The sequence below is a fragment of the Ceratotherium simum genome, chromosome 24 (genome assembly GCF_057802395.1).
Source record: "Ceratotherium simum simum isolate JZ-2026a chromosome 24, ASM5780239v1, whole genome shotgun sequence".
In the NCBI taxonomy this organism is placed as follows: Eukaryota; Metazoa; Chordata; class Mammalia; order Perissodactyla; family Rhinocerotidae; genus Ceratotherium; species Ceratotherium simum.
Window position 1 is genome coordinate 6,268,073 of NC_141923.1, and position 26,633 is coordinate 6,294,705.

A 26,633-nucleotide genomic window follows, 5' to 3' on the forward strand; every position below is an offset into this window, starting at 1 on the left:
ATCAGCCAGCATTTTCACCAGCAGGGGCTCCTGCAACCAGCCGGGGCTTGGTTTTCTCATAAGTAAAACAGGATAACATTCACCTGCTTACTTCCCAGGGCGTTTGAGAGAATTAAGCAAGACAAAGCATATGAAGGCACTCTCTAAGTTATGAAGTGCTATACTTACTAATCAACATTGCAATTTTGCAGACAACCCTACTCCTACTTTACTGTGCTGAGTCCCGGCCAACGTTCAGGACTGACCCCAGGGCGGTCGGGCTCTCCTCTGTGTACCTTTGAGCCTCACTTGGTCAGCTCGTGTGCTCTGTGATGATCCAGTGTCTCCCTAACTGGACAGTGGGCTCCCCAGGGCATCTGCCTCGTGCATCGCTGTGTCCTCACCCTTAGCACAGTGCCCGAGATGTGGCAGGTGCTCAGGGAATGAGTGGTGGGCAGGGGCCAGACCAAGCTGAGCTAATCTCCCACTCTCTGCTCTGTTCTTTGTCCCCTACTTTCATCAGACGTGACTGCCACACTTTGAGACCTATGTAACCAGCAGCTCTTCACAGAGGGCCCAACATGCCCCTGGCACCATCCAAGTGAAGGGGCTGCCAACCGGGCACAGGTAAGGGAAGCAGGGGGCTCTCACCTGTGGCTGAGGTTCTTCTCTCGAGAGATTCCTGACGCTGCTGCTGCTCCATCACTTGTCTGAAAAGCAACAACAGCAGAGCTGGTCTGACTTCTCGGAGCTGAGAACAGTGTGGCTCTGTGTCCACGGAGCCCGGGCATTAGCGTCAGGTTTCGCCAGCACTCCCTGAGAGCCCCCTGTACACCCTCGGCTGGGGGCTTGGCAGTGAGCTCCCCTCATCCCACGCTGGGCTTCGTGCCCCTACTTAATAGAGGCAGGGCATGTGACTGGTTCAAGGTCCCCAACAGGTGAGCGTGGCAGCCATCTGAGTCTCAGGCACGCGTGAACAGGAAGCCCCTCACGAAGGCTTGGGTGACCATCTGGCCGAGTGACCAAGCTTTTCCCTAGGCTGGATGGGCTCATCTGGCTTTGGGGGCCTATCCGACCCCAGGACCACCCATTCTTATTGCACCTGGCTAAGTTCCCTGGAACAATTTTCAGGCATTGTTCGTTGTCAGAAGTGGACACTATGGCTGCACGTCCTCATTCTTTTCACCACAGATCCAGCCGCAGGCCTGGCCTCCATTTAGAGGGCCATTTGGTACGCTGCAATGCAACGCTCTGTGTACCCCAGTGGGAACTAACGTCCTAGCTCCTTATGGCAGAGTGGCCTCAGGGTGCCAGTAAAGGCTGGTCGAGTGAGCACACTGACCCATAAACGTATCCACAGACAGGGACTGAGTTGCCGGAGCAGGAGGGGTGGCAGCAAGGCTTCAGCTGGTGTGGAGCCAACTCTAAGTGCCTGCTAAGGGAGCACGGGGCCCGGGTGTCTGCGGCCCTGGAGGCCAGCAGTGGGTTGCAGGCCATGTGCCTACAGCGAGCTGGTGTTTCTCTGGTGCCGGCACCGTGTCTGGCACACAGCAGTGGCTAAGTGCTTTGTGAGGGAACAAATACAGGAATCTTGTCCAGCTGCTCTCATCTTAGACAAAGGTCAAAAGGGACCCCGAGTTTACTGCAGACTATCTAGAGGTACAGAGCCTTCTGGGTCCTGCTCTGGGATTCATGGCTTTGTGATCACAGGTAAGTCAATTCCCTTTCCTGGGCCTCAGACTCTTCCCTGTAAAATAAGCACAACAACACCTGTTTCATGGGTTCTCATGAAGGATTACACCTGATACCTAAAAAACAGGAAAAGACCCTTTTGGCCTTAAAGGTGTTTGAAAAGCTCCCAGCATCTGCATTAGCTTCTCCATCCAAACTGCCAAAACAGGGGCTGGCCCCGTGGCATAGTGGTTAAGTGCTGGCGCACTCCAATGCTGGCGGTGTGGGTTCAGATCCCGGGCATACACCAATACACCGCCTGTCAAGCCATGCTGTGGCAGCGTCCCATGTGGGAAAAAAAAAAAAGAGGAAGAGGGGCATGGATGTTAGCCCACGGCCAATCTTCTTCAGCAAAAAGAGAAGGATTGGCATGGATGTTAGCTCAGGGCTGATCTTCCTCACACACACAAACTGCCAAAACATCACCCAAAATTCCAACCTCCCCAGCAGGAGCCATATGCTTAGAAACCCTCTGCAAAATGAGGACTTTTGGAAATATTTAAACAGCAGGTATGATTCAGGTCAAGTTCACAGACTGACCTTCAGGGAGTGCTCTGGCCCATGACAGTGGACTGCAGGCAAAACTGAGCCACCTTCAGCTGTCAGCGGCCTTGGGCACCTTGGATGTGGGTCGTGGGTTAAGATAACGCAGTGTGGTGCTGAACCAATTCTGAGAGAGCAACTGAACGATCTGTTTAGGACCCTGGTACCCCTGTACATTCATTCCTTGAGTCTGGAGGAGCTCACTCAGGCCCTTTTCTGGGTGGAGGCAGCCCTGGGACCCGGCAGAGAGCTGAGCTGGGGCCAGACCAGGCTTCCAGTCCTCGTCCTGCCTCTAACTCCTGGCTACTTTGGGCAAATCCATTTCACTCTCTGAGCCTCAGCTGGCTCACGTGAGAAACAGTGCCAGTAATAACAACCCCTGAGGGTTAGTGTGAGGATTAAAAAGAGACAAAACGTGTAAAACCCTTTTGTAAACTGCAAGGTGCTATATTCCTGAGAGGCTAGAAGACAGGCCCACTGAATCAGTAAATGCATGGGAATTAATAAAAAAGGACTCTCTAGGAAGCACACCCACATGTGTACCTCATTTGCTTGAGATAAGCAGAGCAAGGATTAACACTATCATCTCCAAACAGGGAAATTAAGGCCCAGCGCAGTAACTTGCCCAAGGTCACAAAAACATGTCAGAGCCGGAAGGCGCCTCAGAGATCATTCACCCTTGGCTTTCACTCCTCAGAGTCGGGGGGTGGGGTGGGGAGAAGAGACCGTCCTGAGAGAGCCTCTTAGCTAGGTGAGGGGTGGGGATAAGCGCCTCCTCGGCCCCCAGCCCGGGCTCTACTTGAGTCTAGCCACAGGCCCATGGAGTCACTCCCTCTCCCGGTACCCTGGGTGAGGACAGCCTGGACCAGGCCACCTCCTCAGCACGGCTCCCACAGAGCTGGAATTCACAGCCTCTCAGAGGCAGAGCCCTGCAGGACGGCAGACCGGGTTCAAGCCCTGCCCCACTGTTCGCGGCAACGTGACCTGGTGGGGCTGCTCCTTCCTCAGCCACCACGACCTCTTCCATAACTTCAGGACCACAGCACGGGCCCTTCCTCCCAGTCCTAACCCTGTAGAAGCTCCTCAGAGGGTGGTGGGCTGTTGCCCCATGGCTCACTCCCTGTGGAGCTGTCTCCTCCACAGGCTGGCCCAACCAGGACATCAACAAGGCCCTGGCCAAGCCGTCGAAGTGCAGCTGCAGCTCACAAAGCGCTCTCATGGCCTCTGCCCGCTTTAACCTCACTGGGAGGTGAGCGGGCAGGGGGTTGAGGCCCTCTGAAGAGGCCGTGGCACCCGCCCAAGGCTTCCGGCGAGAGAGTGGCAGCACCAGAGCTCACAGCACCACTCCTTCGGACAGAGTCAGAGGAGAGCAGCATAGGACGGTGCCAAGGCCAGGGCCTCAGCCAGACAGACCTGGGCGGGTCGTGTCCACCCACCTCTAGCAGTACGGCTTTCGCCTCGTTACTGAACCGCGCCATGTCATGACAACTACCTCCTGACACACTCGGGAGGACTGAGTTAAATAAGAGTGGACAGCACTCAGGACACTGCCAGGCTTATCATGAAGGCTGCCCAGTGGAAGTCAGTGGTGCTCTCTCTCTGTGAACCACACACGCCATCATTGCTCTGGCGAAGCTGTGAACTGGCTTCCTCTTCCTTCTGGTCAGGCCTGCTCCCCTGCCTGTGGCTCTGGGACGCCTGGCCCTAGCTGCAGGTGTGTCCTCCGCTCACTGAAGGGTGCCCTGGGCCCCCAGGCTGGCCCTTGCTGGGTGCGGGGTTACCTTCTCTGGATGTCCATCTCATCAGGAGAGGGGCCATTCTGCACCTGACGCTGGGCGGAGGGGCCTGCGGGCAGAGAAGCACAAAAACATGCTGGTTAGTAGAGAAGAAAGGCCCTGACACACTCCTGGAGCTCTACCTGTCTCTGCCCCTCCTGGTCCCACAGGAGGTGCCCCTGACCTTTCCACCTTGGTTCTCCCCTGTGTGACCCCCGCCCCCATCTCGTTCTCTTAGCTGTCCCTCTCCCTCTATCTCATGGTTCCTCCCTTGGAACCAATAAATGAGATCACATTTTTCACATGGTTCAAAATCATCCCTTTTAGCTATTGACCTCTTTCTCCGTCCCTCTCAAATTGCCCACGCTGTTTCTACTTCCTCACCTGCCACTGTCCCCTCAACCTTCTAACATCTGCCCTGGTCTCTCCATGTCCCACAAGCTGTTCTAACTAAAATCACCTGTGGATTTAGCATTACCAAACCCAGTAGATCCATTTTATTCCAACTTTTAATTTTTTTTTTTTTTTTTGGTGAGGAAGATCAGCCCTGAGCTAATATCCAATGCCAATCCTCCTCTTTTTTTTGCTGAGGAAGATTGGCTCTGAGCTAACATCCGTGCCCATCTTCCTCTACTTTATATGGGACGCCGACACAGCATGGCTTGACAAGTGGTGCATCAGTGCACACCCGGGATCCGAACCCACGAACCCTGGGCCGCTGAAGTGGAGCGCACGCACCAAACCACTTGCGCCACCGGGCTGGCCCCAATTTTTTTTTTTTTTTGAGGAAGATTAGCCCTGAGCTAACATCTGTTGCCAATCCTCCTCTTTTTTGCTGACTAAGATTGGCCCTGGGCTAACATCCACGCCTATCTTCCTCTACTTTATATGGGATGCTGCGACAGCATGGCTTGACAAGCAGTGTGTAGGTCCGCACCCAGGATCCGAAACTGCGAACCCTGGGCCGCCGAAGTGGAGCACGGGAACCCAACTGTTACGCCACTGGGCCGGCCCCCTATTCTACCTTTTGAGCACAGGAATGATCCTTACAGCAGGTAAGTGTCAGAGCCAGGGTCTAGCACCTGGTCTGTCTGAGCCACAGCCCACGTTCCTCCCAGTGATGTGATGCCCTCCTGCCTGCATCTAGGAGCTGCAGCTGTGGGGTGCGAAGGAGCCGGTGGAGGCAGAGGTGGCAGAGGCTGTCACGGACAGAGCAACCGTGGAGCCTTCCAGGCCCCACCCTCACCCTGGACCCTGAAGGAAGGGCCCCAGAGCAGGCGGGGTCTGCTGTGTGAAGCCCGTGTTCAGATGGGGGCTGGTGCTGTGCCACATTTACAAGAAAATCTAGGCTTTTGCCCTACCCTGAGAAAGAGCTGACTGTTCCTTCTCTTTGCCAGCTCAGGTGTCACTTTGCTGCAGAGGCACAGTGACAGGGGATGGACTCTGGGCAGGCTGATCTGATGCCTTGCTGACTAGATGGGGAAGGGGCTTTGTCTCCTCTCTGGAATGAGGGGACAGCAATGTTCAGCCTACAACAAAATCCACAGTGTGCAGAAGCCCTCTCCCACAGAGGCTTCAAGCAGTGAGGGATTAGCAGCTTGTCCCCTGGATCAGGGGCACGGCGGGATAGAGTAACAGAATCTCAAAGCTGAAACAGATCATCTGATTCTAGGGCAACCTCCCGCCCAGCACAGAAACCCTCTGTGCTTCCTAGGCAGGCCCTCTGAGCATAAGCCCAGCAATGGAAGCTATCACCTCCAGGGGACCAAGCTCTTTATTATACTGAGGTCCCAAATCTACCCACCCATGAAGGCCCCATTTCCACACCAGGTGTAACACAACCTGGGTCAAATCTTTTCCTGTGCTTGACAGCCCTCCTCATGCCCCAAGTTGGCTTCCACATTCGGCGGTTTACAGACCTGCTGTCCTGGGCCCCAGTCTCAGCCTCAGCCAAGTTTTCAGTGAGCCATGCTTTGCTGCCCTCCTGGCCCCAGTGTGGATGCTTCAGCTGGGGAAAGGGGAGGCTCCAGATGGTGGGCAGTGGGCCCGCTGCTTGGTGGGAGGCGGAGAAGGCCTCCTCGCACTCGAGGAGGAACTCCTCCCCTGGGTGGACCTGCCTGACCCCATCCTTGCTCAGCGCCTCCCACTGCTCTCAGAGGATGGGCAGGAGAGAAGATGCCTGGGTACTTCGTACAGAGGAGACATACGTAAGTATCTGGTGTGGTGGCCTGGCACATGGGAGGCATGAAATAAATATTAGTTTTCTTTCCCCGTCTCTAAATACATTTTTTTGCTTTATTTATTTAACATACAATAATTTTGCTCTTTTAAAAAAATTGGTTTTTCTGACTATAAATAACACGTAACATATGTTCAGTATAGACATTAGAAAATTTAAAAGTTTAATAAAGAAAATAAACATTCCCAATTAAAAAAATTCCCCAGTGGGGGATCTCACTTCCCCTGTTTCGCAAGGCACAGGTCTTAGGGCTCCTTCCCTCCTTGTTCTCAGGAAACCAGAGCAAGAATACAAGAACACTACTTTACAGTAGTGTCAAGGCACTTTTCTTAATTTAAATTTATTTTAATTCTCAAATCCTATAAGACAGCTCCCCCAAGGACTTGTAACAGTAAAGAAATGGCCCAGAAAGGGTAAGTGACCTGCTCAGGGTCTCAAAGACAGCAAGCGGCAGAGCCAGACTCAAACTACCTGCAAAATGCCACTTTCTTCCTTAAATGCAATCACACTGGTGTTGGATTGAGACTGGCTTGAAGAATGAAGAATGAAGGGGCAGGCTGGTATGCCATCAGAACAGCCACGAGCACAAGGGGCTGCAGCCCTCAGGTGGTGCTCTCAGGCTCTGCCTGGTGTCCACACAGTGGTCAGGTGTCCCCCAAAGGCTCTGTGCCCATGCCCACTCATCCTGGCCGAGGCAAGAGGGATTCAAGACGTCTAAGCCCACTGTTCTGGGACCCAGGCCTGAGCTGCTTTGCCTCTGGCTTGGCCCCATCCTTGGGCTTGGCCCGGGGCCCTGGGTACCAGATCAGACAACTAGACTTCTGTTTCGTTCTAAGACCTGGCCCACACTTGAATCTGGATTCTGTCCTTCTTTCAAGGGCTGAGCCCCTATTCTGCAGACCCTGTCTAGCAACTGGTCTGAGAACTGGAGCCCACCCTTACCCTGGCCAGACCCTGCCCTAGGACGGAGGTCTTGTGATGCTAGGGCATCAGAGATCTCTCTGCACCTGCTGGCCTGGCCTGGCCTCAGTCACTGGGACTGTTTCCCACTCCTTTGTCAGGACCCCAGATGGCTGCCAGCTACCTCCACGGTGGTCTGTTGTGGTCCTGCGCTTGGGCTCCTCATTCTGCTGCTGGGCTGGATTTCCTCCCCACACCCTGAGCCAGGCTCTTTCTCCAGAGGGTGGGGGAAGTCTGACATGAGCCCTCGCTGCTCCCAGGGGGCTCTGGCCCCTGCACTTCAGACATATTTCAAAACCAGACAGCTGGAATGTTAGATTCTACAGAGCAGGACGAGACAACATTTGGTTGCATAAGGCCTTGTATTTTTAGTAAACTAAGAACATGTTAGTCTGCCTTGAGCTATGAGGGTCCTAAACATTAGGAAGTATAGTCCCTTTGTTTTAGAGGTGGGAGCTAAGGCCTGGGGAAGGGGTCTGTCCAGTGTCACACGGGGTATCTACAGCAGATGTGAGATTCCCACTGTCTCCATACTCCTGGCCTATTCCACCCACTGGCCACAGCTGCCCCAATGGCAAAGGCAGGGAAGCGGGGCAGGGAGGAGGATCTTTCCTCCAGAACTGTCTAGGATCCTGGGGAACACCAGGCAACATCCATTTAGGTGCTTCTTCAGCATTGAACTCTCAGGGTGGGAGCATGTAGGTGGCTGGTCATCACTCCCATTTGTCCCGGTGTCGAGTTATTCTCAATGATTCCCTGCATGGTGCAATCAGAAGCCAAGGTGGAGTAATACCTCAGGCCAGCTGCACCTCTGCCTTCAGGATCCAGGTGAGCAAGCAGGTGGGAACCCCAGCTCCTCCTTCTTCATCTCCCACGTCTCGTTAGTCACCGAGTCTTATGGCTGCTGTGTCTGAGATCCCTACAGAACCCATCCGGCTCTCCTACGTGGCTGCCTCAGCGTCTCTCTCCTGGACCGATGCCTCAATCTGCGAGCGGGACCCTCTGCCTCCATTCTCTCTCCTTTCTCCCTGTCCGTCTTCCATGCTGACATCGCGGCCTACACGATCTCTGGGAAACACACACTCTAACCTAAACACATGAGATTAGGTCCAAGCTCCATCGAGTAAGATTCCAGCCCACCCTGCAGCTGCTTCTCCTGCACCCCCCTTCACAGTGGACCTTCTGCATCTGCTCCCTAAGCCTGATCACGGGCGGTGCTTCCCACCTCTCTGCCTCTGTGTGGGCTACCCAATCCACCCAGGATCCCTTCTCCACCTGCCAAGTCTTCAAGGCCCAGCTCCACCGTTGCCTCTTCCGGGAAGCTTTCCCCTGTCTTCATGCTCCTGCCTGCTTAATACCCAAGGGCCTCTCTCATAACACAACTTTCTAACTAATATTATAGTGATTTGAGGGCATGTCTTCTCTTCCCTATGGGATCTTGAGCGTCCTGAGGGCAGAGACCACATCTCTTACTCCTCCTTCCATGCTCAAGGCCTGGCTCACGTCAGACCCTTGGTATATTTTATTGAACTGAGATGGGAAGGGTACAGGCAACTCGTGATCACCAAGCCTGGGGGAAGCACAGGTGAAGGAACAGAACTGAACTGGCTCAGATGAAAATACAACCAAGGTGAGCCACAGAAACACAGGGACCCCCAATGCATGCTTGTTGGAGAGGAGGCTCACCAAGGGACAGTTCCAGGCTAACTTCCCTGCCAGCACCAGGAACCCACTGCTGACCAGAGGCCTTGGGGCAGACCTGAGAGACGGGGCTGCTGACCTGGCCTTTGTCGCAGGGCATTCCGCTTCAGACTTGCTCCCTGGTAGAGGACAACCCTTGGCTCTGCATGCAGCTGTGTGCTGACTCTGCAGTCACGCAGCGCCCCCCTTTGTACAGTAAATGTATGGGGACACTTGTCTGAAGATCATATTTAACTGCCTCGTCTCCACAAGGTACAATCCTGGGCAGGCAGTGGGAGTGAGGACCAGGGTTGGGAGGGCGAAGACAGGCCTGAGTTCTGCCCAGGCCTGTTAGCGGTGCCACCTATGCAAATCCACCTGTTTCCTCATCTATAAAATGGAAATATGAACATGAATACTAATACTAATAGTGGCACCTCACAAAGCTGCTGTGAGGAATAAATGAATTGCAGGAAAAAAGCCCTTGATAAACTATGAAGCCCTGAAAAGTACAGTTCTTGTGACTTTTTAGAGCAAATTCTTGGTGGACCTCTTCACTGAGTCAAACACTTCTTGCTAATCATTAACCCACCTGTGGATTTGCACACTTGAATGGCCCTTTGCCCCCAGTCAGGTCTGTTGGTGCTGCTAGAAAGGGCCCTCACCCCCCGTTCACAGAGCGCTTTCTTCTCTGCTGGCCTCCTGCCGCTGGCCCCCGCTGCCCAGAGGGTCCCACCACGGCCCCGGGAGGTACACAGAATGAGCAGTGGTGACTCCAAGAGGTGAGGGGACTTGCCCAAGGCCATGAGGCTTGTGATGCTGGCCTTGGTGTCACAAGCTTGTTGGTTTGGGAGCTGATCTTGCAAGTAGCAGGGGTCTGGCCCACCCACTGGGGGTGGGGTCCAACTCAGACAACCCTTACCCTTCTCTCACTCGCTTCAAATAAGTTTTGCCAAAGGCAAAATAAAGAACCTATTCGCATTATAGACACATGAGAAGAGGAAAGGAAATGCAAGCTGGAACATCAAACAAATGTCGGGAGAAGCAGGGTGCTTGTGAATTACTGGTGTTTTGTGGGTACAGCCCATGCATGGGTACATGGGTACACCACACCCTGGTGGCAGGCCAGGGCAGAGTGACCTGTGCCCTGACGGACCTCCTGTCTGAACAAGAGAGGAGCAAAGGGACAGAGGGCGAGACCCAAGCTGACACCTGCATCCAGGATTGTCTGCTCTAAGTTCCACTGGACCATGACGCTTCTTGGGGAAGGAGTTGACTTCTCACTGCCTCCGAGGCCCACTTTCCAGCTTCAGGTCTAAGTTCCATGAAACACCTACTCCTACAAAACACAGTGGTGACTCAGGAGGTCTTTTTATCCTTGGAGGACATGAAGTGGGGAACACAAAGAAGAAAACCAAACTGGAAGACAGGGTGAGGCTGGCCACACTCCAGCCATGAGCCCACCTGGGAGGGGGCGATGCGGGGGGGAACGCTGGCCAGAGGGGATGGGAGCTGGCCCCGCACCACAGATGCTGAGGGACCTAAGGTGAGAGTCAGTATGACTGACCTGAGGCACTGATGTTGGCCAGACTGAGGGAGAAAGTGGGGCCAGGAGGTCTGACGTCATCTCTGAGTGGTGGCACATGCAGGTCAGAACAGCCGAGGGCATCTGTACCTGGGACTCCCTGAGGACTTGGGGCAGGCCACTTCCCCTCGGTTCTCACCTATGAGTGGGTGTTAATGGTCGCCACACCCTTCACAGGGTGTTCCCAGATGGGAGGAGAGCATATTCGGTACCAGTACTGCACCCTTTCTAAAGGCTTTTTAGGCTCTGTCTTTGACAAAGACTTCTAACACAAGATACGATGATCTTCAGGAAAGTTGACTTTGCTTAACAGGGAGGGGCAGGGGAGAACAGATGAGAGGAAACACCTGGTTGCACATGATCAGGCTTCCAGGAGAATGCACCAGATGTGGCTGACGCCCCCTCCCCCAGCCCTGCTGCGGGGCAGAGAGGTGGGCAGGGTACAGGCAGGGCCCAGGTCACACTCAGTTGTGCAGGGGGCACCTCCTCACAGGGACTCTGCTAGTGCCGAGCCCCTCGCCCACTAGGACACACTAAGTACACCTGTACATGCCAGGCAAACAGAGAGGTCAGGACTTTCAATCTTCGGGGACGTGTCTGGTGAGTTCTCCATATCCCAGCACTTAACTTTGTTCTTGGCATACAGTCAACACTTGATAAACATTTGTTGAGTAAATGAATGACTGGGCCCCAGGCAAACTGTCTGAAGATCTCCAATCAACTGTTGAGACTGGAGCAGGTGACACATTCCTAAAGCTCTCACCTCACGGCTGGAAATAGTCAGTGGCTCTGCTGGGGACCATGCCTCGTAAGCCTTGAGACATTAGAGCAGGTGAGACACTGCAGGTCCCCAATGGTGGTGGCACTTGGAAAATACAATGGGAAGGGATGAGGGAAGAGAGAACTCAAGTTTACTGAGCAGTCACCATGCTATGTGCTAGGTCCTGTGCCAAAGACTTCATAAATGATGCTCACTTAACCCTCACACTCATCCTAGGAGCCTTGGTATGATCTGTATTTTATCCAGAAGAAAGCTAGAAAGTTGGAGAACTTAAGTGACATCTTCACGGCCACTCAGCAGGTAAAGAGCGACACCAGGTTTAAACTTAGGAATAGAGGACTCGAAAGCAAATGCCTCTTGCTGATTCGCTGTGACTTCAGTGCACGTTAGGCACATACTGTCGAACTTCTCACATCCAGAGGAAGGAAGGGTGGGGAAGAAGAGATGGGAAGAGAGGGGCAGAGGGCCCTAAAGAGGACCGGGCAGAGCTAAGTACAAGAAAGCACCGGGGCGGGAGAGAGGGCACCTTGGCACGAAGGCAGAGGACTGCTGTACACAGCGTCCTGGCATGCTCCTTTCTTAGCAGGAGCCCAGCCCACACAGCAGCCTCTCAGCACCCACTGGCCTCTGGAAAGAGACGTTGCCTGCCTGCTGCCATCCTGCCTGTCCCCGACTTGATGCCCCGTCCATGTAGTACTTGGGTGAAATGTGTGCAAACAGATGCTCCCATCCCAGGAGAAAGATCTGGATCCCAGGCTCACAGAGCTGTACAGAGCCTGAGGGGCCACCTGGCCCGGCCTCCCTGTGATGGGCTTATATGCATGACGGGGCTGCCCCAGTGTAGGGCAGATCTCCTGCCACAGTCTTCCTCCTGATGGGCTGAAATCCTTCTTGCTAGCACTGCTCCTAATGGTCCCTCTGTCAGGACCAGAGAGGCAGTCTTTCAAGTGATGGCCTGCCAGCCTTAGGACAGTGGAGAATAGTGCTCATGCTCCCTGTCCAGTCCTCACCAAGGGAACAGCCCTAGACCTCCCACTGTCCCTCATTCCTGTTTTCCAGTCCCTCCTCTTTCCTGGCTGGCCTCTTCTGGACTGTTCCAAGGGGAACAGTCCTGGATAAGTGAGCAGATTAATCACAACATTTATATAAATTTATATAAATCCCCTTCAGAGTGAACCTGGAGCCAGGAGACCCAAGTTCTTGTTGGAGTTCTGCCACTAAGTCCCTCCACCTCCCCGGGCCTCAGTTTCCTATAAAGTTAGAAGGATGGAACCAAGGATCATCTAGTTCTGAATCTCTGCAAAGAAGGAAATATACCAAAATGTTAACAGTAGCTATCTCTGGATTGTTGGATTATTTTCCTCTTTTTGAACTTCCAAATTACGCACAAGAGGATGTGTTACCTTATAATAAACAAACGGCTAAGGGTTCCCATGGAAGAGACAAGCACTCCTCTGTGACTCTCTCCTCGAGTCTGGCAGGTGCAGGGCAGGCAGAGGCCACTACAGCTCCTGTCCCAGGTACTGCACTTGAAGCTATCCAGCCTCAGGTGGGCAGATAAAGCGAGGCATTGCTGACACCTCTTCCTGAGAAGGGCCATCTTCTTGCCTACCCATTAACATTTATGAGGCTCTGGGACAGAAGGGACAGACTAGGTTTCCAGTTAGTCTCTATCGGAAAGGTATCCGCTGGGCCTCCTGAAAAGACGGAACCTGAGATCTCAGGAGTGTCACAAAGGATCCAGCAGCTGCTCAGTGATGCTTGATGGAATTTCTGGCCAGCAAGCGACAGTTACCTGGTCTGTGCTGGGCATTGTCCCAAGCCCTTCTGAGTCCCCCTCCCCCTTCTGCCACCTCTCTGCCCAGCTCCTTCTCCTTTCTCCAGAAGGGTCCCTCCATTTTGGACTGACTTAGAGTGATACTTTGGGATGGGGTGCAGCCGTCCCTGGACCAATTCCTTAGCATGGCCTTCCGTTCTCATTTCAAGGTTCCTACTGCCAAGCAAGCAAGTGTCCAGGTGGGAACGGAGTCTGTGATCCGGGCCTGAGCTCTGGCCTGGCCGCAGTCTTCAGAGTCACCTCACCAACGGCACATAAGAATTGGTGGCAGAGCTGGGACCAGCGCGTAGGACAAATGTCTCCCAGCCCAGAGCTCTGTCCAGTCAGCACACTGCTGCTCAGCTCTGATTAGACAGGCAGCTGCCTCACCACCTCCGTGCTGAGGAAGCCAAGGTAGTGGTGCTTAACCCATCTCCTGCACTCGGCTCAGCAGCAGACAAATCCTGATTGCCGCCTCCCTACTTAAAGTTATCCTGGGTGAATTTTCTATGCCTTTTCTGCCCAGTCCTTACTAATGAATTTAGGCTCACAGTGGGCCGATATGTGAGGCAGTTTCTCTGTTTTACTCACATCACCAGAGCCAGCTGATTCCTTCCCACGACAACCATGTAATAGACCCTCATCCGTGGGCTCAACCCCATGGTGACAAACGGTTAGAGCTGTGTCTAAGAGGCCACTGTCTAAGTGACCTGTAGACCTGGAAGGTCAGCATGTGCAGCCGCAGAGAGTGCAATTCAGAGAGGGGCTAACTGCCCGAAGCCACACAGTAGGACGCACCTACCAGCCCTGGCAACTAGGCACCAACATGGTACGCTGGAGAGGAACGGCCTTTTCATTTTGACACCGACAGCAGGAGGCCTGCTGGGCCGCCCTGGGTGCTAGCAAGCCGCACCACCTCCCCGTCCCTCTCCTTGTGCAAGGGGGTCCTGAGGCCCGGGGAAAGGGAGGGACACGGCCTACACCAGGGGTAAGCAGGCCTAGAACCCAGGTTCCCGGCTTCCAGTCCAGGACACTGCCAACCAGCCTGTTTGGTCCTACTGAGGCTGTGGTCCTCAGGCCAGTTATTTTCCTAGTAAAATATTTTTCCTCCCTTTCCCAATAAGCTCATTTTAGGACACAGAATAAATCTTGAAAAGAATCTCAAACAGATTCTTGAAAAGAATCTGCAATAAAAATCTGTCACACCTTTATAGTGTGAGTGACAAAGTACCTTTGCACCATTGTTGTGATTAACCTGCTCACTTATCCAGGGCAAGGCCTATGAGACCTATTTTATAGATGAGAAACTGAGGCTCAGAAGCGGTGAGTGACTTGCCCAAGGCTACATGTCCTCAAGTGAATGGTGCTGTTGGGACAGGAGCCCACATCTCCCGATGCCCAGTCCGCATGCTGCTGCTTCTGCCCACCACTTCTGCAAGGCCTCAGCGCAAAACAGCATCTTAACCCTCTGATCGGTCAAGGACAGGTACTCCGTGCCAGGATCCAGAGCTCACACCTCCCCGCCCCCCACCCCAGAGCAGCTGGGAGTGAAAGGAGAGGCCCATGAGGAGCAGGAAGGAGAGGGAGGAGCTCCCGTCACCTACAGTTCACTCTGCAAAGCACGGTGCAGTCGCAGTGGCAGAAGCAGAAGCAGTGGCAGGTCCACACCCTGCTGACCATTACAGGCCGGCCCCTGGCGCAGTCCGGGAGGTGCGCTTCTCGCATCCTGGCCACTTACCTCTCCTTCCTCATCCGCCTGGCATACGCAGTGGGAAACCGATACGCCAGCCAGCCGTCAAATGGGCTTCACCGCTTCAATCTTTAATGATGCTTCCCAGGTAACCTATCAGAACCCTCCTGTCTATCAGATTCCAACAAGCCCTGGGGCCCTGGAGGAGGGTCCAGACCCCTCGTGGGGCCAGCTCACAGGCCTTGATGACACAAAGTGTCTGCCAGAAGAAACCTCCTACTGTGGCTCTCCTCTTGTCCCTGGTGGGTGATGGGATGGGACAGGGTGGGCACAGAGCCAGAAGGGAAGAGGTGACCAGCCAAAGAAAGAACCCCCAGTCACTGTTCAACTCAACCACTGCTTTTCCCAGGCTCTCTCCAGGTGTTCCTCCTTGGCTGTTCCTTGGTCTTCCTTTCCTCCCCATCACTTTTGCTTACTCTCTTATCCAATCTTTGCTGCTCCTGTTCTCTTTCTCAGCCCAACTAGCCCCAAGGCCTGCAGGAAATCAATCCTTCAACTTGCCAGCAAGCATGCCTCTCTTCCACTGCCCTGGGACCCCTTACTGCCATCATACCTGTAGGCACAGTGGCTGTTCCTTTGGCTGAGAAGGCTTGTCTGCACTTCCCTAACTGGCAAACCCCATGACCCATAAAGCCCAGCTTAAGTGGGTCTCTATCCCTGTGGAGCCTTCCCTGGCTCCTCAGGTGGCAGCGTGGGCTGCTTCCTCCTCTTCTCCCCATCTGCTCCACTGTAGTATCCCGCACCTCAGCATCCTGAGGAATGAGCTCACTGCCAATTTTTAAGTTTCTGTTTATTCCACTGAACTGTGAGCTCCTTGAGAGCGAATACCATGTCTCATCCTGCACAGAGCCTGGCACAAAGTGTGCAGAGAATGTCTGTGGGACATGCCCAAATTCGGCATCACTTTCAGCTCACTACGTTGGAAACCCAAGTTAGCATCTTCTCACAAAAGCAATGCCTATTTCCCCAGTCCAACTTTGGTTTCTCCCACTCTGCTCTCTACTGTTCTACAGCAAATGCTGTCTCTCCTGCAAACTGTCTCTCAGGTCCACCTTCTCTGCCCTGCCTTGATCCCAGTCTCATGCTCCTTCACTTGGGGGGCTTTCCTGTAGCACCCAACTGGTCTCTCTGCCTCGGCTGGGCCCCTCGAGCCCATGTTTCCACATCTAACATCAGAAGCATAGCTCTTCCGGGCTGTTCCCCAGCCAGGAAGCTAGGGGCTCCCACTGGTTCCCATGGGAAATCCTTACTTTGGGATCTGAGGCCTCCTACACTCTGACTCGCTGGCCTAGCCCCCAGTTCCTCCTCCGGCCCCCTCTTTCCTTAGGAGTGACCTACTTGGGTCAGGCACTGTCTCCCTTAGTCTTCCCTTGTGGGTACCAAATGTTCCTTCTTTACTTCCCCTAACTAAAAGGCAAATATATAAAATATGTAAAGGTATTTGTAAGATACAATGTTGGACTTAGAGGAATTTGAGAGTCCCTCAGACTTGCTGCCTAGAAGGCATCTCGTCTTCCCCTCTATTTCCCCCGACGCGGGACTCACGTGGTCCTGCCTGCCCAAATCCTTCACTGGATGATTAACAAATGGATCCTAGCGGGCTCTGGAACCTTGGGCAGCCAGTCACTTTCCCTCTTTGGGACTGAATTTTCCCACCTTCAGGCTGAACTAGAGAGGAAGCATCACGATGCCGACAGCAGCACCCAGCACTTACTGAGTGCTCACTACATGCCAGGCGCTGTTCTGAGCACATGGACTTGAAGCCAGTCAGGTAAGTTTGAGTCCTGGCTGTATTGCTGACTCTTTCACCTTGGGCAGGTTACTGAACCTCTTTCACTCTGTTTTCCTGTTTGAAACATAACAAGAGCACAGCTTGTCTTGGGGGTGGATCAGTGACATGTTAATGTCAGCCCAGAGTCTGATGCAGCACAACTCAACACCGCCGGTTTGCCTCCTCCTCAGGCAATTTTGAGTGATTAACATTTCATATTTGTATCTACCAAATTCTCGTAAAACAACCCATGGAGGGACCACGAGCAGTGTTATCATTACCCCATCAGGCCAGGGATGCCCAGAGAGATTAAAAACTTGCCTCTGGCAAATTAGTGAGTGACAGAGTCAGAACCAGCAGCAGGTCCTGCAGCTTCCAATCACATGCTCCGTCACAAAGAGCTTCCTCTGTCTCTTCAGAGGTCACCTCTACAGTGGGTTACGTGTGTACACTGCCCGAAGGAGAGGCCTTCAGGAGCCTTCTCTCTCCTCGGTATCCACTGGTCAGAAATCCAACTCCAGGCCTTCCTGCCAGCAATGGACCACTTCTGCTTAAAAGAGTGGTATGTAGTGGAAAAAAGCAGCTGGAGAAACTGAAGCTGCAGTTGTAATCAAACCTAGGGTAGGGGTTCAGAAGATCCATGTGTTAACTCTGTTTGGGCTTTGGTCTCTCTATCACTTCTAACTGAAGAAAAGGCACTGGATGGAATCCACAGAATTTCACACCCTCCCAGGTGGGCAGGGCCCACACTCACCAGCAGGGCTCAGACCCTGGCTGAGCTGCCAGCTCTACCTCAGCTGCTCGATGCCCCAGGAGGTGAGTAATGAAATTTTGATATCAGGGTTTGCAAAAGGGAATAAGGAGGACGGGTGCTACGAAAACACAATCAAGCAAATAGCTGGGTTTGAGCCCTGATTCTGCGGTATTGACTTTATGAGCTAGTTTCTCCATCGATAAAACTAGAGTCTCAGCTGATATGGCCCACACGGCCCTTTTTGACACTGTGAGCCTAAGAACTAGTTAATTAAATGTACTTGTTTCTTCAGCAATATTTATTTCTAATTTTTTACTCCAGTGGAGGAAAGCAATGGAGGGAAATTATTTCTAGACTAGACCACATAAGAACATTCTGCTAATTATGCTTGGCTTGGCTAATCTCCAGCTGTACCGGGTCCCTGAGGTCAAACCCGGTGGCTGGCAGTCTTCTTGAGCTCCGGCATTCTGCTACTGAGGCCAATCCACTCTGCCCTTCACTCCTAAACTGAAATGGGCCCCTGGGCCTTGAGCAGACCCTTTCAATTTGGGGGTGGGCACCCCAACAGTGTGGTGTGCTCTAGGGGTGTGTGGAGAAACAGGGAAAACACTGACCACCCTTCTGGAGCATCAGTTTTACTCAACAGTAAATAATTTAAAATAGAGAAACAAGCACAGATCTATCATGGAGTAGAATATAAAATCTGCATGAGTTTTTACAATACGGCACAAGACTTCCAAGGACTTTGGAGACTGGGGGTCCCTTTGGGCTACACCCCACCCCAGGCCCAGGAAAGGCAGGCTCTGGCTGGCATCCAAGGCCCGTCGACTCACACTCCGAGGCGAGCCTCCAGCTGCTCTCTCGCTTGCCCTCTGCTGTCCTTCAGTAGGTTACTTGCAATGGTTCTTCCTGAAATGTTTCTTTCCCGCCTTCCTCTGGTGGTTCCTCTGTCTGCGATGCAGCATGTTCCCATCTCTGCCCCACCAGCCCCGCCATCCTCTGAGGAGTGCTCAGCGACTTCCAGGAAGCACCTCCTGACATCCTCACAGAGAACGCTCCTTCTCCGAGCCCTGCCCTGCCCAGCACCCAGGCTGCCTTTTATTAGAGCCGTGTAGGTGCTTGTCTGCTGCCCCTGCTGGACTGGGAGCACCTTGCATAAGAGAAACACCCCACATTTATGCTTCCACATCACCGTGTCTAATTCTCAAAACAATCTGACAAGCTGTTATTATCACTCCGCATAAGAGATCAGAAAACGGAGTTTCAGAGGCATGAACCACCCATCTAATTGGTGGTAAAGCTGGGTCAAGCCAGGACGCTTTCAGCTACACCTTTCTGCCACCCTCAACATGGCCGTGTTCCTCCGAAGCCGGGAGACAGGCAGGGGTGCCGTCCATGCACAGTGGTTACGGAGGCCAGTCGGCCAGAGCAAAGTGTCACTAACTCCATTTAGAAAGAAGTCACAGAGTTGCACTGGAGTCGGGGGAGGGAGGCAGAGCCCGAAGCACTCAGGCCTCAGAAAGTTGCAGGCCAGCTGGGAATCTGCTGGGAGCTTCTCTCTAAGCCCCGATAAGAGCCATGGCTCCAGGGCAGGGATATCCAGGCTGTGATTTTTCACCTCTAAAGAGCTGTTTGGCAGGGAGAAGAAGGCCTGGGCCTCCTTCCTCACAGCTCCAGGGGCAGGTCTAAGCTGAGAATATTATACTCAAAGGCTGCCCTTCAAGACCAGGCCCTGCCTATTCCTCACTGCACCTATTCTCCCAAACCACCCAGGACAGGTAGCGGTCCTGTGCGTGGCGCCACGCTCAAACACATCTCTGGGTCTCTGCACGTGCAGCTGCCTCTCTTTGGACTGCCCCTCTCCCTTCTCTAACCGGCAAACTTCTATCCATCCTTTAAGACTCAGATCAGGCATGTCCACCCCCAGAGGCTCTCCTGATAGCCCTGTCCCTCCTGCCTTCTAGGCCTCCTCTTTAGGCTCTCGTGGGCCCAGTACTTCCCTCTGTCATAGCACTTGCCACACTGTACTGTCAAGTCTCTCTTCCCCACCTGACTGAGCTCTAAGAACACAAGAACCATGTCTTATTCATCTTTGTGTGCTGGTGCACAGCCCAGGATAGATGCTCAGTAAATATCTGTTCATTCATTCATCACACACATACCACTGTGCGAGCACTGGGGATATAGCCTTAAAGTGGGGACAACAAACTGCTCCCCTGAACTTAAGTCCTAGAGAGGAGAGACAGGCAACAAAGATACAACACGTGAGAAGAACACAACAGGGAAGAGAACTGAAGTAGCAGGTGCGTGGGTCCCAGCTCTCCGATGAGGTCACGTGTGCGCAGAAGCACGCAGGAAGGAGCCATGGTTATGTGGAGGTAAGAACATTATAGGGAGAAGGGATGTTAGGGGTGAAGGTCCTGAATCAGGAGCGTGACTAGCACGTTCGGGGAAACGAGGACGCCAGTGTGACCGGAAGTGGGTGAGGTAGAGCGGGAAGTGAATCAGGAACGCAGCCAGGGCCACGCAGTCCATGCAGGCTTGGTAAAAGACTTGGATTTGGTTCTGAATAAGACTGGAAGTCCCCTGCAAGTCTTGAGCAAGGGCTGACCCGACCTGACCTAGACTTGAAAAGATCAAACTGCCCATGTGTGGAGAAGAGACTACTGCAGCCTAAGTGTAGAAGCAGGCAATTCGAGTACGTGTCTATTGTGAAAACCCAGTCATTTGTTGAACAAATAAATGGATGAATGAAGGCAGGCAGCACAAGTGGTTGGGGGGCAGGGCCTCAAATGCTCACACCCTGTCCACTCTGGAAACTGCAAGTTGTACCTCAATTTCAGCACTTGAGTTTCTGAGCCCCTGGGATGGTTACTTATTAAGATATTTGAGGGGCCAGCCCCGTGGCTTGGCGGTTAAGTGCACGCTCTGCTATTGGCGGCCCGGGTTCGGATCCCGGGCGCGCACCGACACACCACTTCTCCAGCCACGCTGAGGCCGCGTCCCACAGGTAGCAACTAGAAGGATGTGCAGCTATGACATACAACTATCTACTGGGGCTTTGGGGGGGGGTGGAATAAATAAAATCTAAAGATATTTGAGCTGGCTCTTACCCTGTACGAGCTACACTTGGCAGAAGGCTGACTTGTGAAGTTATCACTCTTGAGGAAAGATATTATATATGCTAGGTGAGAAAAAAGAAAATGGATGCTAATGAATTTTAGACTTACTTCAGGTATTTGGCTATAAAGACGGGCCATGATCAAGCTGGGTTATGATTCAGAAAGCATGGAGGCCGCCAGCTGACCAGGGTCTCTTCTGAGAGGCAATCTTGCCCAATGGGCAGAGACCTGGACTTGAAATTAGGAGACCAGGGCTCTGTCACTCACTAGCGTGGCTTTGGGTAAGTCACTTACCGCTGTGAGCCTCTTTCTTCATTAGGAACAATTCCTAAAGTCTCCCTGACAGCCTCAGGACGATGCTGTGAAGACCCAATGAGATGAGGAGGGGCATGTACAACAGAAGACATGTTCCCTTCCTTAAGGAGCATGTAGGTTAGTCCCTGGGGGGGGTCACAGCTTCTTCTCCCACCAGTAATGGCTTTGGCTGTTGTTGACAGTGACAGTAGGACAGTGTCTTGGGATTGGATGCACCAGGAACAACAATGACAACTGGTATTCTTACGGTACTTCAAAGCATACAAATCACATTCCCATCTATTTTATCATTTGAGCCTCACAACAACTTTGTAGGCGGTTATTACATCCATTTTAAAGACGAGGAAACTAAGGTTCAGAGTGGTGAAATGGCTTGCTCAAGGTTTCACAGCTGCTACATGTGACAGGGCCTGAAGCTAGGGCATGACATTCTGTCATCTGCCCCCAGAGTCTGTGTCATTTCTGTCAGTCATATGTGCTGACCACGGGGCTGCTTACCACGCCCCAACCCAAGGCGTACTAGGCAGGCACTGGGGAGGCAGCGTTCTGTAATGGATCATTCGATATTTCAAGCCCTGACTGGGCATGTGGTGTCCAGGCCATACCTGTGGGAAACTAAAAGCTCCAAAGAAATGTTCCCATCAGTGTTAGGGAGATAATCCTGGGGCTGGTGGAAGGAGGTCTTTTTTCTCTGGGATATGAACTGCAAACAAACCAGCAGCTCTTAAAGGAAGACAATGGTGGCAGCAGGCTGCTGGTGGGATGTTCAGAAAGTAGGGACCCCCAAGAGGGACACAAAGTGCTGCCAATGTGCAGAGGGAGACTGCAAAGGTCAGGCAGAGTTGCTTCTCAGACCCTTGATTTGAAGTCCCAGACCACCCAGATCTGCTGGTGCCACTATCCTCCTATCGTCGGGTCCTCCCTATCCACCTTCAGTCCTGCAGGCCTGGTTCCAGCCCCACTCCCCTCACCAGCCCAGCCCAAGCAGCCTGGCCTCCTGTCTCCCAAAGCATGGGCTGTCAGTATCACCACGGGAGTTGATACTGTTAGTTAACTTTTCAAACGTTAAAAAAAAAAGAGTAACTTCAAACTGTTACAGTCATTTACAGGCTACAAAGAACTTTCACAAACATCATCTCACATTATCCTCACAACAACCCTGTGAGGTAGGTATGGTTAACCTATTGTATAGATGGAGAAATCAAGTTTCAGAAAGGTGATGTGACTTGCCCAATGGCACACCATTGGCACAAGCAGTGTTTGAACCCAGATTTGTCTGACTCCACGTCTGATGGGCACCCACCTCAGGGCCATAGACAGCTGTAGGTCTGTGGAAACAAGGCTGCTGGCTGGGGAAGGCGTGTTCCTTTGTTTAGCGGTGGTGCTAGGCGGGCCAAGGTGACGGGTGCGATTTCTGTGTGAGACAATTCTATTTGCCATGTCCCTCAATCACAGATAGCACCCCTCACCTTGTGCCCAGGTTCACAGGCTTGCGAGCGGTGCTGGTTCAGGAAGGTCATCTTGGTCTGCAGAGGATGGTGCGATGACAGGAAGGGCCAGGCTACAGGAAACACACAAATGGACAAGGGAACGAACCGGCGTGCTCACCCACTCACCAAACACCTAGGATGGGTCAGCCCTTCTTCAGGGCGCTAGAGACTTGAAAAGCAAGGTGCCTGTCCTCGAGGGGCTCACAGTCTACACAAGCAAACCACGAGTTCCAACCACGTGGGACGACAGCGTGTCCAGAGCTAGGGAGGGAGCCTTGCGGTCTGCTGGGGTGCTGGGAAGGCTCCCCAGCACAGTAACGTGAAGGAGGGCAGGTCAGCAGCAGACAGAAGGACTGCAAGTGCAGCAGCACCGAGAGGGGAGAGCACGGCATGGCCTGGCACAGCTCAAGCACAAAGTATGAGGAGAACATAAGCGAGGCAGGAGCCAGGCCACGAAGGGGCTTGTGAAACTGACCTGGGTTCTGCAGAAAGGTCACGTTAGAAGTGCCAGCAGGGAGGACAGATTAAAGAAGGGGAAGAAAGGCTGACCAGGTAGGTCCTGCCACAATCCTTCAGCGAAGAAACAATGAGTATATGGGATTGAGGTGGTGCCAGGGAGGTGACGATGAGTCAAAGGGGTATCTGGGGTCAGGCCCACTGCACACCCTTCATCAGTACTAACTGTCCAGTGCGATTCCAATACAGGGTTGGGGGCCTGGGCGGAGGGTCCCAAGACCCAGCAAGCCCCTAGGTCTTAGTTTGCTCACCCAACCTGGTATGGATGTAGCAAGTGCTCATAAGTTAGACACTGTGCTGGCTTTTGAGGGTCCAGAGACAAACAGGACACTTTCTGACTTCCCAACCTGACTGGATTCACATGCTGGAACAATATGACATGCCAAGTGGTGTTAATCGTTATAGCGGAGGCAAAAAGACAGCACATGGGGGTGAGGGGAAGGAGCGATCCTGTCACGGTGGCTGGAAAAAGCTTCATCTGAGAAGCTACATTGTGAGAGAAGAGAGGCTTGAAAGTGTGGGGGAATGTGAGAGGGGATGATGGCAGGGCGCCTTCTGGGAAATGTGTGGTGGTGTGCTCTGTGTAACTGCCGGCATGGATGATGACGAGGGCCCTGCCTGAGCTGAGGGCCCTGCCAGCTGCACTGGCCTGCCAGCTGCTCAGGAAGTGGCCACCAGAGGGCAGTCAGGAGGGGAGGACGCAGGGAGGACGTGCAGAGCAGTGTCCTACCGTTCCAGGTGGGGCCATGCTGGGCCTACTTTCTGGTTGCTCTGGGGCAGAAAGTGCCAACAGCCTCAGCAGGAGGCAGATGAAGACAGCTCAGTATTTCTTTAGGGGAAAAAGGTAGGGAATTTTCAACAGAAAGGTTTATAAGAAGCAAAATCCGGCCCCACTCTAAGAAGCTCTGAGGCGGAACAATGTGAGGAAATGGCCCTGGGCCTCTCTTCACGAGAAGGTCGGGCTGTCTAGAAGCCTTGTGCCTGGGCTCCTTCCCATACTTGTGTTGACGCTGCACTGGGCATTGATTAAGGACACGGGACACTGGGAAAACCGGGAAAACATTTATCATCCAGCACCCGGAGAGTCACATCTTGAAATATACCAATGATGTCATTACAAGCAAACCGAGTAAGAAAAACATACACTGTTATGTTCCCAAGAGGCCAATGAAACTAAGCACTTCAATCAAGTGTTTTAATTCACCTCACATGGATTCCTATTAAGCTATTCGGTTTTTCTTCTTTCTCTTTTTGTCAGAGTCCCGAAGGACAAAAATAGATAAAGTGGAACTATTCTGGTTGCATCAGACACTTTGGTGGACCCTTGGAACTCCTCAAAATAACATTTGAAATTTGCTGCATTCAACCCAAAAACTGCAAACAAAGTTCCCTTTGACTACACATGCTTCTGTGCCACTCCTTGCCCAACCCTCCAACACCAGGCTTCAATATTATGAGGCATTCTCACGTCTAATCTTGTGGCTAAGGCTTTTAAAGGAAATCTACATGCTGGCACTGAGCTTGGATATATGAAGCATTAACTCTGAACTTCCAGGTCGAGGTTGTTCTAGCCAGCCAGTCTTCAGAACTCCTGCCATCAGCAGTGTGCTTTGCTGTACCCCATTACCTCATCTGAAATAGGCATTACCACCTCACTTTACAGATGAAGAAACTGAGGCTCTGAGGAGGAGTCCTGCCCAAGGTTAGACAGCCCATCTGCAACAGCCGGGCTGCTCCTGACTCCTACCCTCCTGAATGCAACTTCACCCTACTGTCTAGCAGGATAACAGCTGTTCCAGGTGGCCAGTCCTGCTATAGAAGTCCAGGCGCTGGGACACATGTACTCTAGTATCCCCTTCTGTGGGGCTCCAGGGCTCCAGAAGTCCTAAGGTTCTGAGGTAGAGGGGCTTCTTCCTCCAGCTCTAAGTACAATGGCTGCCTTCTAGAAGTAGTCATGGGCCCCAGACCCTGGCGGTCTATGTGGAAGATCTAATACATGCTGGGAAGAGGTTCTCTGGGCCTTCTCTTCCACTCTTTCCGACACATTCAGGCTCAATCACAATATGAGGTTTGGCCAGCTCCCCTCGTTGCTCCCAGGGACCTACTGGGAATATCTATCTATGACTTTGGCAGGAGTTGGGGGTTGCCAGGTCTTCTGATTTGGAAAGAGTTTCTTGGGGTCTTAGCGGGAGTTGAAAGTGAACCCTCTGGTTTGGAGTCTCCCCACTCTGTCCTGAGTTGACAGTAAGAAAGGTGAGCCTGTGGGAGAGTGAGCTGAAGGATATCATGGCTCCTTGAGGAAAGAACAGTGAAGAAGTTTGCTAGCAAGGGCAGACTGTTCTACCCACTGGGAAGGTCTGACTGGATTTCATTAGAGAGACCCAGAAGGGAAAAAAATGGACAAAATCAGGCTAACTCAAGCCCCCCTGAACACTGACTTTCACGCTCCTCAGCTCTCTTCCTCAAGTCCCACCCCGGTCCTAGGCCCCAGGGAAAATTCTTTTTTAGGAAGGAATGGATATATCAAACCTGAGTCGTCTGGGATAGTGGGGGAAACCTTGGGTGCGGCCCCAGCTCTGCCCCTGACTTGCTGTGTGACCCTGTGCTAGTTCCTCCCCTCACTAGGTCTCAGTTCTGTCATCTGTAAACGTACATTCTGTTTCATGATGCCCAAGGCTCCTTCTCTGGGTCCCACTCATCAGGCCCACCTGGGCCTCAACTATCTGTCTTCCACACCCCAGAGGCTTCGAGGAGGAAGATTTTCTCAAAAACTCACTCCCGGGGCTGGCCCAGTGGCGCAAATGGTTAAGTGTGCGCGCTCCGCTGCGGTGGCCCGGGGTTCGCCTGTTCGGATCCCGGGCGTGCACCGACACACCACTTGTTCAGCCATGCTGTGGTGGTGTCCCATATAAAGTAGAGGAAGATGGGCATGGATGTTAGCTCAGGGCCAGTCTTCCTCAGCAAAAAAAGAGGAGGATTGGCAGATGTTAGCACAGGGCTGATCTCCTCATACACACACAAAAAAAACTCACTCCCACCAGGTGGCTGGATCCTATCAGTCTGGGGCCTCGCTTCAGGTGCCACTAGGGCCCTGCTCTCCTGGACAATGGGAGACGACTATACAACGACTGTGGTGAGTCTGGAGAGAACTTCAAGTAGCTGAATGAAGAGTACTGGACCTGAGGACAGAAAGTGGAGCCAGGAGGAAAGAAGCTTTACTTACGGGACACCTGCAGGTGTGCAGTGTCTCACACGGGCACTGTGTCAGATAACCCTCCAACAATCACTGGTACTACCGTATCTATTCTAAAGATGAAGTGACTCGCTCAGGGTCACACTGCTCATAAGCAGTAGAGCAGAAATTTGAACCTAAGTGTGGAGAGTGACACGTCCAGAGAGCATGGAAGCTCTATACATTTCCCCCATACCTTGCCCTATGATGCATCTGGTCCTCCAGGCACTTCCTGAGTGATACCTTTTATAATAAACCAGTAATCTAAGTAACATGTCTTCCTGAGTTCTGTGAACCACTCTAGCAAGTTTACTGAACCTGAGGGGGTCATGGGAACCTCCAATGTACAGCCTGTCGGTCAGAAGCAGAGGTGACAACCTGGACTTGTGACTAGTATCTGAAGTGGGAGGTGGTGGGGCAGACAGTCTTGGGGACTGAGCCCTTAACCTGTGGGAGCTGATGCTATCTCCAGGCAGTGTCAGAATTGAATAAAACTGTAGGACACCCACCTGGTGCTGCAGAATTGTTCGATGTGTGGAAAATCCACACATGTGGTGTCAGAGTGAAGTGGTGGTGTAGAGAAGTACTGAGAGC

At 52.8% G+C, this 26,633-nt stretch overlaps 1 protein-coding gene across 6 annotated transcripts in view; it reads right to left on the reverse strand.

Moving 5' to 3' along the window:
- The window catches only part of EVL (Enah/Vasp-like), a 161,722-nt gene that overhangs the window by 19,895 nt on the left and 115,194 nt on the right, over positions 1 to 26,633 (reverse strand). For all 6 annotated transcript variants that reach the window (XM_087447955.1, XM_087447951.1, XM_087447954.1 and 3 more), the window contains 2 exons: positions 4,035 to 4,098; positions 631 to 689 (listed from right to left, as the gene is read on the reverse strand). In XM_087447955.1, the coding sequence (XP_087304081.1) occupies positions 631 to 689; positions 4,035 to 4,098 (123 nt within the window). The remainder of the gene's footprint in view (positions 1 to 630; positions 690 to 4,034; positions 4,099 to 26,633) is intronic.